We start from the raw sequence: 11,587 nt of genomic DNA on the forward strand, positions 1-11,587 counted from the left end.
ACTTCCCTCCAAACCAAACAGGACTCTCTCTCTCTCTTCGCTTCTTTCTTGCCTTCCAAGTTCTTACCATTAATTATGATAAAAGTTGTACATATTTGTGAAACCAATTACAAGAGCTGAAGGACAAAAGGTACTGCGCGTGGAACCACGGGAGTGTTTACATGCGAGGGCGCGTGTGCTTCGAGGGGTGACTTAAGGAAGGAAGGAAGGAAGGAAAAAAAGGAAGAAGGATATGCAATACTGTTACTGTGTAGGAGGAGGAGGATGCACGCGGGGTGGGTGGCTTCTGCAGCGCCACAAACATCGGGCTCCATGTCCCACTTTAATTATAGGCCTACATCTCCTCTCAATCCGCATTGGATTTCATGGCAGTGTTTGCAGCCTCCTGCCGCCTGCCTGACTGCTCTCCCCACCTGGTCTTCTTACAATGCCCACTGACACATTAATTCCCCTGTTGTAGAACACTGAATCACCCACTATTTTCTCTTGTTTCTTCTCAACCGACTTATCTATGTATCCTTAATCTCTTCTCCTCGACCAGGATGCGTTCTTGTTTTTGTTTGCTTTTGTTCCAACATGGCAGGGTTTCATTTGATTTCAGTAAATTCAATAATTGAAAACGGATTTTACGTTTTGATGATAAATGAATGCATGCCATGCCTGCTGGTGAAAAGACAACGAGATAGGTGAGTGACGTTTCATGGTTGGACACGACCCTCGACGTAAATCTGAAACGTCATTTCAACTGTTTCCCACTTCCCACAGGGTTTGCAGGACTCACAGCGCCAGCACCGGAGAGTGCAGGCAGCAATTATTGAAGAAATGGGAAAATAAAATAAAATTCTGAGATTTATTAATTAAAATTATCATTTGGATAATATTGATTCATTTGCTCTTCTTTTATTTGATAAGAAGAAGAACTTTCATCTTATAAATTTGTGACTTAAAGGACTCCTAGATGCATCTCCATGTCTTTCTTCGGAAGAAGAGAAGAATAAGAACGAATTGCTTGTTATAATATAGTTTTGAGTTTAGTAAACCAAGGTTTGATGCTTGTTTCAACCTTTAGGGGAGGTTTCATGTAAATGGGCTTTTATATTTCTCAAAGGAGGGAGTTTAATGGACTCTAAATGGACACATCGAATTTGGAATAGTCAATATATTTTAAGTCAAAAGGGTTATCCTATAGAAGTTTACTCACAGAGCAAAAGTGACCCAACATCCCTGTCTAATGTCAACAGTGCCTGTGAAGTCAACAGGCTGCCTAATGAAACAGAGCTGTTCCAGTGGATTCAAGAATCTCTGGATTTGCCTATTCAATTCACAGAACGGTGACCACTGAGATCGTTATGATTCCAATGGTCTTGAAGGCCTTGCAAAAAACTAAAAATGACGAATTAATCTTGGTTCTTCAGAGCTCAGATTATCTAAGTTTTTACAGGACACGGCGAGCATTTACAATCGAAGTATGCAGAATTAGTTAGTAAAGCTGAGAAATCAAAGTTTAATTAACTTTACAACTGCTGTATGATTCCCTTCATCCGCTCAAGATCTCAAATTCTGGATCTTTGTTCCTCCCCTGTTCGTCTCAATTTATATAGATATTTGCATCTCATCTCATAGCTGCCTTGCTAGTGGAATGGCCTCAGCGAGCGGCGTCGGCATGGGGCTCGGCAGCGGCGACGTGCGGCAGAGCGGACACGTCGGGCGCGACCTCAGCCACGGGTCGACGCACTGCAGGTGGAACGAGTGCCCGCACTCCGGCAGCTCTCTGAGCACCTCCCCCTCCTTCAAATCCGACAAGCATATGGAGCAGCTCGAGGCCGCGCCGCCCACCGAGTACACCGCCTTCGGGTAACTCATCAGCGTCGCCTCGTCAAGCCCCGCCGCCGCCTCAACGTCCGTGGCCGCCTGTTGACTGGATCCACCGGTGCCGGCTCTGGTGCAGTACCTGAACGCGACGGTGATGGTGACGATGACGAGGAGCACGCTGACCGACACGCCGAGGGCGTACCGGATCCCATCGCCACCGTAGGTGCTTACCGTGCCAGCGGCCGGGGCGAGCGCGGCGGCGGCGGCGTCCGTGGAGTTCATGAGATGAAAAGCATTCGAGGACTCTCGTTGCGAAGTCAACTATGGACACGAAGAAGATGGAGCTCGCTCAATTAATCGAACTGTCGCCTATCGGAGAAGTTGATCTGTAGAAGCAATATTCATGGTCAATGTTCAATAAAGTCAAAGGAATATTTTTTTTTTCACAATCATCGACGATCTATATTTCAAAAAAAAATTGATGTCGCCTGTCGGATAGCTGAGTTGGTAGATTGTCATACTAGAAAAAGAATCTAGAGGAACAATCTCTTGGGGCCTGGGGGAATAACCACATATATATTGTATAAAAAAAATACTTTCTCTCTATAAATACTTTATTTGTTAAAAATAACTAATTGAATTATTTTTTTACCTGCCCTTGAGCCATGCACGTGCTTTGTTTTTTTGGAAAGCCGCATAAGTTTTGTTGCCGTGACCTCTAAAGATCCAGCTTCATTAGACGGAACGCTAGCACACGACCACTCTCTCGCTGACGCCCTTGATCTCTGTCCCCCTCGATCTTGACCGTCCAAATTATTCGCATGCAAATTTTCTCCCATCTGACTACCCAGCCGTCGTCAAGCTCGGCCAGTCCACCGCCGACGACGCGATCCGTTGTTCCTGTGAGCGAGGAAAAGAAATCGACGGCGGAATGAGGGCTGTCGTAGCGGCGGCGGCTGTCGTGGTGGCGTTTCTGGCGACAGTGGCGGCGGCTGGTAACGAGAATCACGTCTTCACCCCCTGCGCCGATTCCAAGATCCAGCGGCGGGATGGGTTCACCTTCGGCCTCGCCTTGGACAATCGCGAGTCGTTCTACTCCAACGGCGCCCAGTTGTCGCCCTGCGACAGTCGCCTCTCCCTTTCCTCCGGTAATGCTCAGATCGCGGTGTTCCGCCCCAAGGTCGACGAGATCTCCATCCTGACTATCAACACCAGCAATAGCCTGTCGGTATACCCGGATCCGTTGCGCATCTCTCTTTTCCTGTCCGATTGGCTGCATTTTTCATGTTTAAGTGTCTGGATATGAATCTAGGGTTTATTTGTGATCTTTGTTGGTTAACTTGATCAGTAGTGGGAAAATTTTGTTTGGAATACGAAGCAAAAGAAACTGGAGGTACTCCCTTTGATTTTTTCAATTATTTATGACGGAATCTTTAACAAATTTCACATGTTTTTTGATCTTCCATAGTTGACCAAGTCTTATAAGTAAAATAAATTGCAGGATAATGAGGAAGACCTGAAGCTCTTAGATGAATGGCAAATATAAGTATAAATTATATGCAGGGTCTCTGGTGACTGTATTACTGATGAATGACAATAGCAAGTTGTTAAAATTGTGAATTTGTGATCAGAAAAAGACAGTAATGTTAGAAGATCAAAAGTCTTTTGAGTATAGTAGAAAAGGACTAGAGACAAGAGAGGAGTAACCATTTGTTAGATCTCCATCAATTAACTATAAACATAATTTTCTTGCACATCTCTTGTAAATCTACATCTAAAAGACAAGTAAATAGAGTGAAAAAGATTAGTGGGTGATTAGATATAACAGAAAAGAAAGATAATCTACCAAAAAGTTGAAATTCATACAGAGATTTACAGTTGTGTTCATCTTGTTTCCATCCTGTTTATTTAGCTGTTTCCATCCTGTTTCTTTAGTAATACTCACTAAAGACTCATTGCCTTGTGTAGATAATTCCCACTTCCTTCAAAGTGGTGTTCATATTCCACCAGATGGCGACACCACTGGTCGGTTCCATGTGACCATGTCTGCTTTTGTTAAAGCCGCCCTGAGTCTCACCTAGGTGCCCAATGCAAACTAGGTGAGGTTTGTGCACTATATTTTCTCCCCTGTGTAAATTATTTACCCTGGGTGTGATGTTGAGCGTTGACACTAGTCTAGGCTGAGGTGTTAAGTGTAGAACGAGCATGCCTGATTCCACACCATCTTATGGAATTGTCATAACCCCAAAGATTGAGGCCATTGGTCAATGCCAAGTCTAGTGTTGTTAAAAGGTGCCTCAAGGCTGACCCAGGTGCACAAGGCAAGGTTGGTGCATCATTTTATTTTCCCCTTGGGCATGGTGTTGGGTTGAAATGATATGAATATATTTGAAGATAAACAATAGATTGTATTAGAGTGATAGATAGAAGAGGTAGAGCAATACTAATTTAAATATTACTAGGGATATAGTCATATATAGTAATGCTGAATGGAAATGGAGGGATAAGATTCATGTAGCAACCCTATTTAAGACTTGGGATTAATGATGATGATGAAAAACAAGTGGCATTAAATATTTTTATATATATTTTTCATGAGTGTAGTCAATTTTGAGCGAAGTCAAAATAATGGTCAAGGCATTGCCTTCTCATTCTAAATCGAGGTGCATTACCATTACAATCCTAGGTGAGGTCATGGCGAAACTAGACCCTAGTGTACTCATGAGTGTGGTCAGTTTTGAAATAATGGTCAAGAGCATTTCCCATTCAACATCGAGGCGCATTACCCATTACAACCCTAGGTGAGGTCATGGAGAAACTAGACCATTGTGTACTTCACTCGCTAATGGATAATCTGTGTTACTTTTTAAAGTTTTTTGTTATATTCTTTGTGACTACTAGGTACTTTTGCATTGATAGAACCTTATCTGAGTCTTCTAGAATTGTCTTAATTATTGAAAATGTATGTGATTACAAGTTATTAATTATAGTAGGAATTAACCTGGCTTGTTCTTGTTTATGGTATGCGTTGATAAGAAATTGATGATAGATGCTATTTCAAGTTTATCTTTGATGTTTTTTTTTTTGGAATTGTCTTGTTTATACGCTTCTTTGAGTTTTAGGAATCCTTGTCAGGAAAAATTAATATGTAGCTGCTTTGTCTATCATGTAAGTGGATACACTGAAACTGGATGTTTTCTTTCAACAAAAAAATAATGTTTTGCTCACTAAATGGAGCATAGGTTCTGAGCTGAAATGCTAGGGTAGATCTAAAGTCCCGATTACTACTTGAAGTAATTCGATCCAATGATGTAGCAAATCTGTAGCATAGTTGGTTGAGCTCATTCTTTGCTCCTAAGTTGGGAGGAGTAATTACCTCACATAAATAACTATCATCCATCACTCTATCTTCAAGTTATTCAATTTCCATTGTGAATGCTCAATGGTGTCACTTTTATAAGTAAAGCACAGATGTCCTATTTTTTATGTCAGTTTGCTCTCTGGGGTTGAAACCGTGACTATTTAGCCTCTTTCTTATCCACCCTAGTTATTGAATTGTGTTTGCATTGAAGCAGGTGCAAAGTTATAGTATTTCTCAATCAAGTTTAATCTGGCTATCTTCCTCTCTTATCTTGCCCAAGCCTTGCTCTCTCCTTCCTTGTTACCCAACCCTGCCAACAAGGATGATGAGGGAAGCAGAAGCCCTGGGAACTGTCACTGTCCCTCTTCCCATGATTTTCGAAGGCACATAGAAACGAATGCTTATGTCACTAGATCAGACTTCACAGAAGTGAAACCCTAGCGCCAATTGCAGAAAAATACATTATGGACTAATAAGAAGAAAGGTGAAGAGGAGGAAAATGGAAAAGGAGTTCATGAAGAGGATGTAGTAGTAGAGGAAGAAGAAGAAGGAAGAAAAGAGGAGGAAGATCAGAAAAGTTCATTGATATGGATGATATGAAGTGAAAGATGGGAGAAATTCATGCAGATCGAGAAGGAGATGGAAAAAAGGATAGGGAGGAATTTATGAAGATGAAAGAAGAGATTAAGTGCTAACAGAGGTAAATTCAGGTGGTTAAATTGGAAAAAATCTCTTTTAGGGGTCAGAATCAGAGTGCAATATCTCGTGGAGGATAAGCTGTATTTTTGTTTTTCCACCAAGTTAAAATCCATTTGACCTACAAGCTAAGTATCCAACATAGATGATACACTCCCTCGATATCTATAGCTGTGCTAATTGACTAGATATTCTTGGAATCAGGAAGTCAACATTCCCATTTGTAAAATAATGGATATTTGACATATTATCCATGTTTCCAATTTTCATTTATGATATTTATTGCATTTTAAGCATCCAAGGACGCTTCTTTAGTCTCAAGGACATTATTGCTAGATGTAACTCTCTCTTTTCCTATTGCACATTGTAATATATATATGATGCTTTCCAGTGAACCTTGATAATATATGTTGGCATTAAATAGGAAAAAATAAACTAGAGAAATATGAATCCTCTTGATTTATCTAGAAAAATTCCTTCATAAGATTAAGAGGGATCGTCATCCATGAAATTTACGCATTACAGGTTGCCAATGGGGGATTCATGGTTGCATTTGCCGGCCGGAAATATGCAGCTCGTTCCATTCCCATTTTTATTGGTAACAGCACTTATGCAGTAACCAGCTTTACTCTGGTATGATTCCACTTGTGTCAAGCCATGAAGAATATCTATCACACCTACCCGTGATGCTCTCTCTCGCTCTCTCTTTTCTCATCTGTGTAGGTTCTTGAATTCAAGAAGGGAAGACTCCAGAACCTGTTCTGGAAGCGAGATGGCTGCAGTTCTTGTTCGAACGCAAAGTCAGCTTTTGTTTGCCTCAACAATCAAGTTTGTGCAATCAAGACATCTAGCTGCAAACCCCAGGGTGCTGTCGACTGCAGCATAGGTATACAACTGGCCTTTTCAGGTACTGATAAGCACCAAGCCGTTCTCAATTCATGGTACGAGGTGTCCAATCTGAAGCAGTACTCTCTCTTCGGATTGTACTCGAACCTCAGGGATTCTCTCACCAGCCAGTATAACAAATTCTTCTAAGGTCTCTTCTGATGTGAATAGTTGGCTCCTGGACTCTACTATTCTGCAAGCTTGTTCTATTGCGTGGGTTTTGATTAGTGACTGTGTCTGTCCAATCGATTTGTTTTATTGCTACTTCATGTTCAGAGCCCGTGGTCGATTGTTTAGTTTCTTGTTGACTGAGGAGTGCATTTATCCTTTTCTCCTGTGTAATTGTGATTCTCAGATTTTAGTCGTACGTGTGCTTTTTACTTGCTCATCCACAGCTGATATTGATATTTTGTATACAAATTGGCCAATTTTATCAATGCTCTTTGTTTTTCTCGAGTTCTCTTTATGTCCAATTATTGATCGAATGTGTTAAGCTTGCTTCATGCATCTTCCTTTACCCTTATCCTTTATTTTGGTCTGCCCTAAGTACATCCTATTTCCAATCTTCAGTACCTCATTTATACCAAGCTCTCCAAACTTTTTTCACATGTTATCTTTCTCGTCTTTCAAGCCCCCCTTAGAGTACACCAAACTCTTCAAACTTGCTCTACATGCCATCATTCTTTTGAGCAATGCCTTTAATCTATTGAACCAACACCCAACTAGCTCAACTGCATTGAGCCATCCAACAAATTAACTCAACTATGTCGAGTCATTAAGGCTCACAAGCTCATTTGTGCACTATTCTAAGTTCTTTTACACTTGATAAGCCAAACTTATCTTAAATTCTTTACTAAAGACATCAAAACAACCTAATCAAATTTGATCACTTGGGAGTATGTCGAACTAACACCTTGATGAAATTGTGATGGACAAACTTTGGTAGGTCTTCTTGATCTCGACACAAGATGGTGTTCCAAGCTCCCTTTGATGAATGGTCATCTCCTATTTGCTATATGAACCGTTTAAGTCAATACACACGTGTATGTATATATATATATTATTCTGCAGATCATGTCGAATATATAATTTCCATCTGAACATATTCCACTGTCGAGTTAAAACTTAAAACATAGCTTAATGAAGAACTTTTCCCGCGTGGGGGATAGAGATAGTTTCTTCACACTCGTTCTTCAGACCATTTCAAAGGTGCTGGCTAAGTTCATTTGTAGTCTTGGCTTTATGGAGAGACGAGCCCGTCTTCCGAATCATTCATAGCCTCGGAAAGGGACGGCCACGGTCTGCTTCAGTCACAATGTGGTTGCGTGTGATTTCCTTGAGCGAGGTGCAGCCACTCAATGCCATTGTGAGCTCGAATTCATCGCGAAGCATCTGCAGAACCTTCCTCACGCCAGCCTCGCCTTCAGCAGCCAAAGAAAACACCACTGGCCTTCCAATCTAGTTACCAGTCGAGAGAGGAAAAAATATATCATCAAGGAGTTCATACTGGACTTGAAGAACGAAGGCCATCCATTTTCTACTTACAAATATTCCAGAAGCCCCCAAAGCTAAAGCCTTGAAGACATCGGTTCCCCGGCGCACTCCGCCGTCCAGAAAGACTGGAACGCGCCCCTGTGCAGCTTTCACAACCTGAATTTGGCACCATTGTTTTGTCAGTAATATCCCAAACTCTGCTTCAGGAATGAATGTTTTAGCAGATACCTCTTCCAAAGCACTGATGGTAGCTGGAACGTAGTCGAGCTGGCGAGCTCCATGGTTGGATACAATAATACCAGCTGCACCAGACTGAATGGCCAGTCTCGCTGCATGTTGGGAGTGAAAGGTCGAAAATGTCTGTCTAATATTCGACTTAAAGTAAACATTCAGGCTCAAGGATCAGAATGCTTACTGTCCTCTGCAGTGATAACCCCTTTCACTAGGATTGGCATAGTAGTGATTGTCTGCAACCACTTCACGTCCTATAAATAGTTCAAAAGGATCAGTATCAGTATTGATTGGTCTCTGAAGCATCATGAGATGAATTAGCATGCATACCTTCCAGCTCAGTGTTCTGTCAATTTGGCCAGCAACATATGAGGCAAGCCCAGATTCATTAGCCTAAAATTCAACCAGAGACATTTTTAATCAAGAAAATAGGTGTATCAACTCTTCCAAGAATATCGGTTACAAGGCTCACCTGATCCATCTTCCCAAGGTCCAAACCCTCAAAGTTTTTTAAGCTCAAAAATGGTGGCAGGACGAATCTGTAATTGAAGTGTTACATTAAGATTGACCTTTTCTTTTTTTACTTGTAAACTGCATAAGAACCCACTGTACCTGTTCTTGATGTCGGCTTCCCTCCGGCCAAGTCTTGGAGTATCAACAGTGAGGGCTATGGCCTTGAACCCAGCTCTTTCTGCTCTTCTCACGAGTTGTGCAACTACATTTCTGTCTTTGTAGACCTGACAAGTAATAGAGGAATGAGATAAGCTGAGATCATGAAAACTTACAGGAACTGAAGTTACTCATCAGGTCAAGAAGTTAGCTTACATAGAGCTGAAAGAATCGAATTCCCGGCCCTGTTGAGGCAACCTCTTCCACACTGGAAGTAGCCCAAGATGAGAGTGTCTGTAAAAGAAACATTAAAGTGACTAAGTTTATGATACTTCAATCGTAGCTAACAAAACGTACAAAGGAAAAGAACAAACCATTATGGTGCCTGCGGCTGATGCTGCTCTTGCTGTTGCATATTCTCCTGTAATGTTGCGAAAGCAGTAACATAAACTTAGAATCTGATATGGTTAATCAGTTTAGAAATTCATATGGATTTCATCAATGATCCTCAATTGAAATCATACCATCAGGATGGGCCATCTTCTGCATAGCAGTGGGAGCAATCATAATCGGCATCGATATCTTAAATCCTAATACAGTGGTGGTCATATCGATCTTTGAGACGTCGATGAGAATGCGTGGGCGAAATCTGTTTTACGAATCAAACATCACGCAACATAAGATAGAATCTCCAAAAACACCAAGTAGATCATGATTCCATTAAGCGTCTTGATAAAGGAAGACCAGATAAATGAAGGTCCAATCATTCAGCTGAATCATGCTTATTATTGATAGATTATGATTGCATAGATTAAATCCATATTAATCTAAATAAACACAAAGAAGAGACCTTAGATAATGATTGCTTTAAAAAAAAAGTTTTGAGTATTTCTCTTTTCAGGAAGATTTTTTGACAACTGGTTGTGCAATCTAAGTTTAACATATATAATGCCAAAAAAGGTTAAGGACTTGAACTCAACCTTAGATGCCAAAAAAGCTGCTATTAGACCTGTTTAATTTTCTCCTATAACCAGTAAAACAGATTGATACAAAAGCTAGCAAAACATAAAAGGGATTCCTTACAAGATCCTCCAGAAAGCTTCTCTGTTCTCCTGCAAGGTCCATTGGTCTTCTGCACCCGAGGCATAGTAATCAAACACCATCTTGGGCAGCTTCTGCTTGGCAATGGCTTCATACTCCATCACGTTGGTGACCTCCATGCTCATGGTTTTACAGCCTACAGAAAAGAAAAGAGAGACAATAAATAACTCAATACAAATTTCTGCAAGAAAGAAAGAAAGAAAGAAAGAAGAGAGAAACTAACCTTGCTCGCTGATACCAGGAGAAATGAAACTACGGAGGGTGTGGAGTGGAGGACAGTAAATATATGGGCTGGGGATGTGAGATGGTGGTTCCTTTGTTGGTTTGCAGGAGTTAGAACAAGCTAGGGCTACAAAAGACAAAACGATGAGGAAGGGGGGTGGGATGGGCATTTCAGGGGTGGGTTTTGGATTAGCTTTTGGAGGTGGCCATGAAGAAGTGCATCTCCAACACTGCTTTCTCATCCACAACCGTTGGCTTGCAGTTCTACATCCCAAACATTTTCACATACATATATTTTTTTTCTTCTTATCCAAAGAATTAGGAAACCATCGCCACTGCCACATCGAAGGGGAGTAAGAAAAAAAAGAGAGCTAATAAAAGCCACAGAATTCGATCCACAAATATTCTCCATATTTTGATAAGGATAATCTTCTCTTTTTCTACCATTTCAGTTTGACGTAGGGGTGAGCAAATTATAAGTTAAATTGAATTAATCGAAATGCAACGACGGCACCTTGACCCTCCCGGGGCCGGCTCTGAATTTGATCTGAGTTGAGTCTAGCAATTCAGTTAAACTTAAATGGTCTGATCGAGTTGGATGATTCAATTGAGCTAGATAAATATAATTGAACAAATTGGACAGTCCAAATGTGGCAAGCAAGTTAGATTGGGTCAATCAATCTGATCCGTACAAGCAAACTATAAGTAAGCCAATTGATTCAAGAGGGGTGAGCTGCCTAGCTAGGGTAGACGAGCCTAACATGCCGGTTGGTCTAACCATGACAATGAAGTCGGTCACTTCGATCAAGTCATCAAAATGGGCGAGCAAGGTGGGTCGAGTGTGTCACGGCTAATCCAGGTAGGCAAGGCAAGTTGGTTTTGTCAATTTGTTGGTTCGATTGATTGTGTTGCTACTAACTATGAGCCAAGTCAGTTAGTCTAGGATCATGGTCCATCAGAGTCGTCTAGCACATGAATCTATCGCAAGAATGATAGAAGACGAATTCATACACAAACTTCACTCCATTATCTCACCAACAGTGGTACACAAACCACAAGCCACAGCACACCATTATGTAACTAGGTTAGATACATGATAATGGCAAGGTATTCATTCCCCATGCATGCATGACATGCTTAATTATTATTCACTAGATCGTCCAGTAGTCCATGTTA

General features: G+C 41.2%; 3 protein-coding genes across 4 annotated transcripts; 1 reads left to right on the forward strand and 2 right to left on the reverse strand.

Annotated features, from left to right (window-relative positions):
• Positions 1-1,408: 1,408 nt before the first annotated feature.
• Positions 1,409-2,225, reverse strand: LOC122013455 (RING-H2 finger protein ATL70-like). The gene has a single exon (XM_042569743.1). It carries the CDS (start codon positions 2,092-2,094, stop codon positions 1,618-1,620), a length of 477 nt encoding a protein of 158 aa, XP_042425677.1. The 5' UTR covers positions 2,095-2,225; the 3' UTR covers positions 1,409-1,617.
• A 313-nt stretch (positions 2,226-2,538) lies between these two features.
• Positions 2,539-7,142, forward strand: LOC122038720. Its single transcript, XM_042598620.1, has 3 exons — positions 2,539-3,040; positions 6,395-6,502; positions 6,593-7,142. Exons 1-3 carry the CDS (start codon positions 2,744-2,746, stop codon positions 6,902-6,904), a joined length of 717 nt encoding a protein of 238 aa, XP_042454554.1. The 5' UTR covers positions 2,539-2,743; the 3' UTR covers positions 6,905-7,142.
• Positions 7,143-7,798: 656 nt separating this feature from the next.
• On the reverse strand, positions 7,799-10,572 carry LOC122038721 ((S)-2-hydroxy-acid oxidase GLO1). 2 transcript variants are annotated; one of them, XM_042598621.1, is made up of 12 exons: positions 10,413-10,572; positions 10,172-10,325; positions 9,613-9,737; positions 9,463-9,509; positions 9,305-9,382; positions 9,092-9,216; positions 8,952-9,018; positions 8,810-8,872; positions 8,664-8,733; positions 8,477-8,577; positions 8,300-8,404; positions 7,799-8,212 (listed from the first exon to the last, which is right to left on the reverse strand). In XM_042598621.1, exons 2-12 carry the CDS (start codon positions 10,312-10,314, stop codon positions 8,027-8,029), a joined length of 1,110 nt encoding a protein of 369 aa, XP_042454555.1. In that variant the 5' UTR covers positions 10,315-10,325; positions 10,413-10,572; the 3' UTR covers positions 7,799-8,026. The 2 variants fall into 2 exon arrangements, with proteins under 2 accessions (XP_042454555.1, XP_042454556.1); XM_042598622.1 differs by lacking the exon at positions 10,413-10,572 and having other exon boundaries at positions 10,168-10,262.
• Positions 10,573-11,587: the final 1,015 nt, after the last annotated feature.

This window comes from Zingiber officinale, chromosome 1A (genome assembly GCF_018446385.1).
Source record: "Zingiber officinale cultivar Zhangliang chromosome 1A, Zo_v1.1, whole genome shotgun sequence".
Lineage (NCBI taxonomy): Eukaryota > Viridiplantae > Streptophyta > Magnoliopsida > Zingiberales > Zingiberaceae > Zingiber > Zingiber officinale.

Bases quoted from the DNA above. Each gene is read 5' to 3' on its own strand.
- LOC122038720 (XM_042598620.1), top strand. From the start codon at position 2,744: ATGAGGGCTGTCGTAGCGGCGGCGGCTGTCGTGGTGGCGTTTCTGGCG. The intron at 3,041-6,394 runs GTATACCCGGAT...TACGCATTACAG, and splicing joins ACACCAGCAATAGCCTGTCG to GTTGCCAATGGGGGATTCAT. The intron at 6,503-6,592 runs GTATGATTCCAC...TCATCTGTGTAG, and splicing joins CAGTAACCAGCTTTACTCTG to GTTCTTGAATTCAAGAAGGG.
- LOC122013455 (XM_042569743.1), bottom strand. From the start codon at position 2,094: ATGAACTCCACGGACGCCGCCGCCGCCGCGCTCGCCCCGGCCGCTGGC.
- LOC122038721 (XM_042598621.1), bottom strand. From the start codon at position 10,314: ATGAGCATGGAGGTCACCAACGTGATGGAGTATGAAGCCATTGCCAAG. The intron at 8,578-8,663 runs GTAAGCATTCTG...CCCAACATGCAG, and splicing joins GGTTATCACTGCAGAGGACA to CGAGACTGGCCATTCAGTCT. The intron at 8,405-8,476 runs GTATCTGCTAAA...TGCCAAATTCAG, and splicing joins CCATCAGTGCTTTGGAAGAG to GTTGTGAAAGCTGCACAGGG.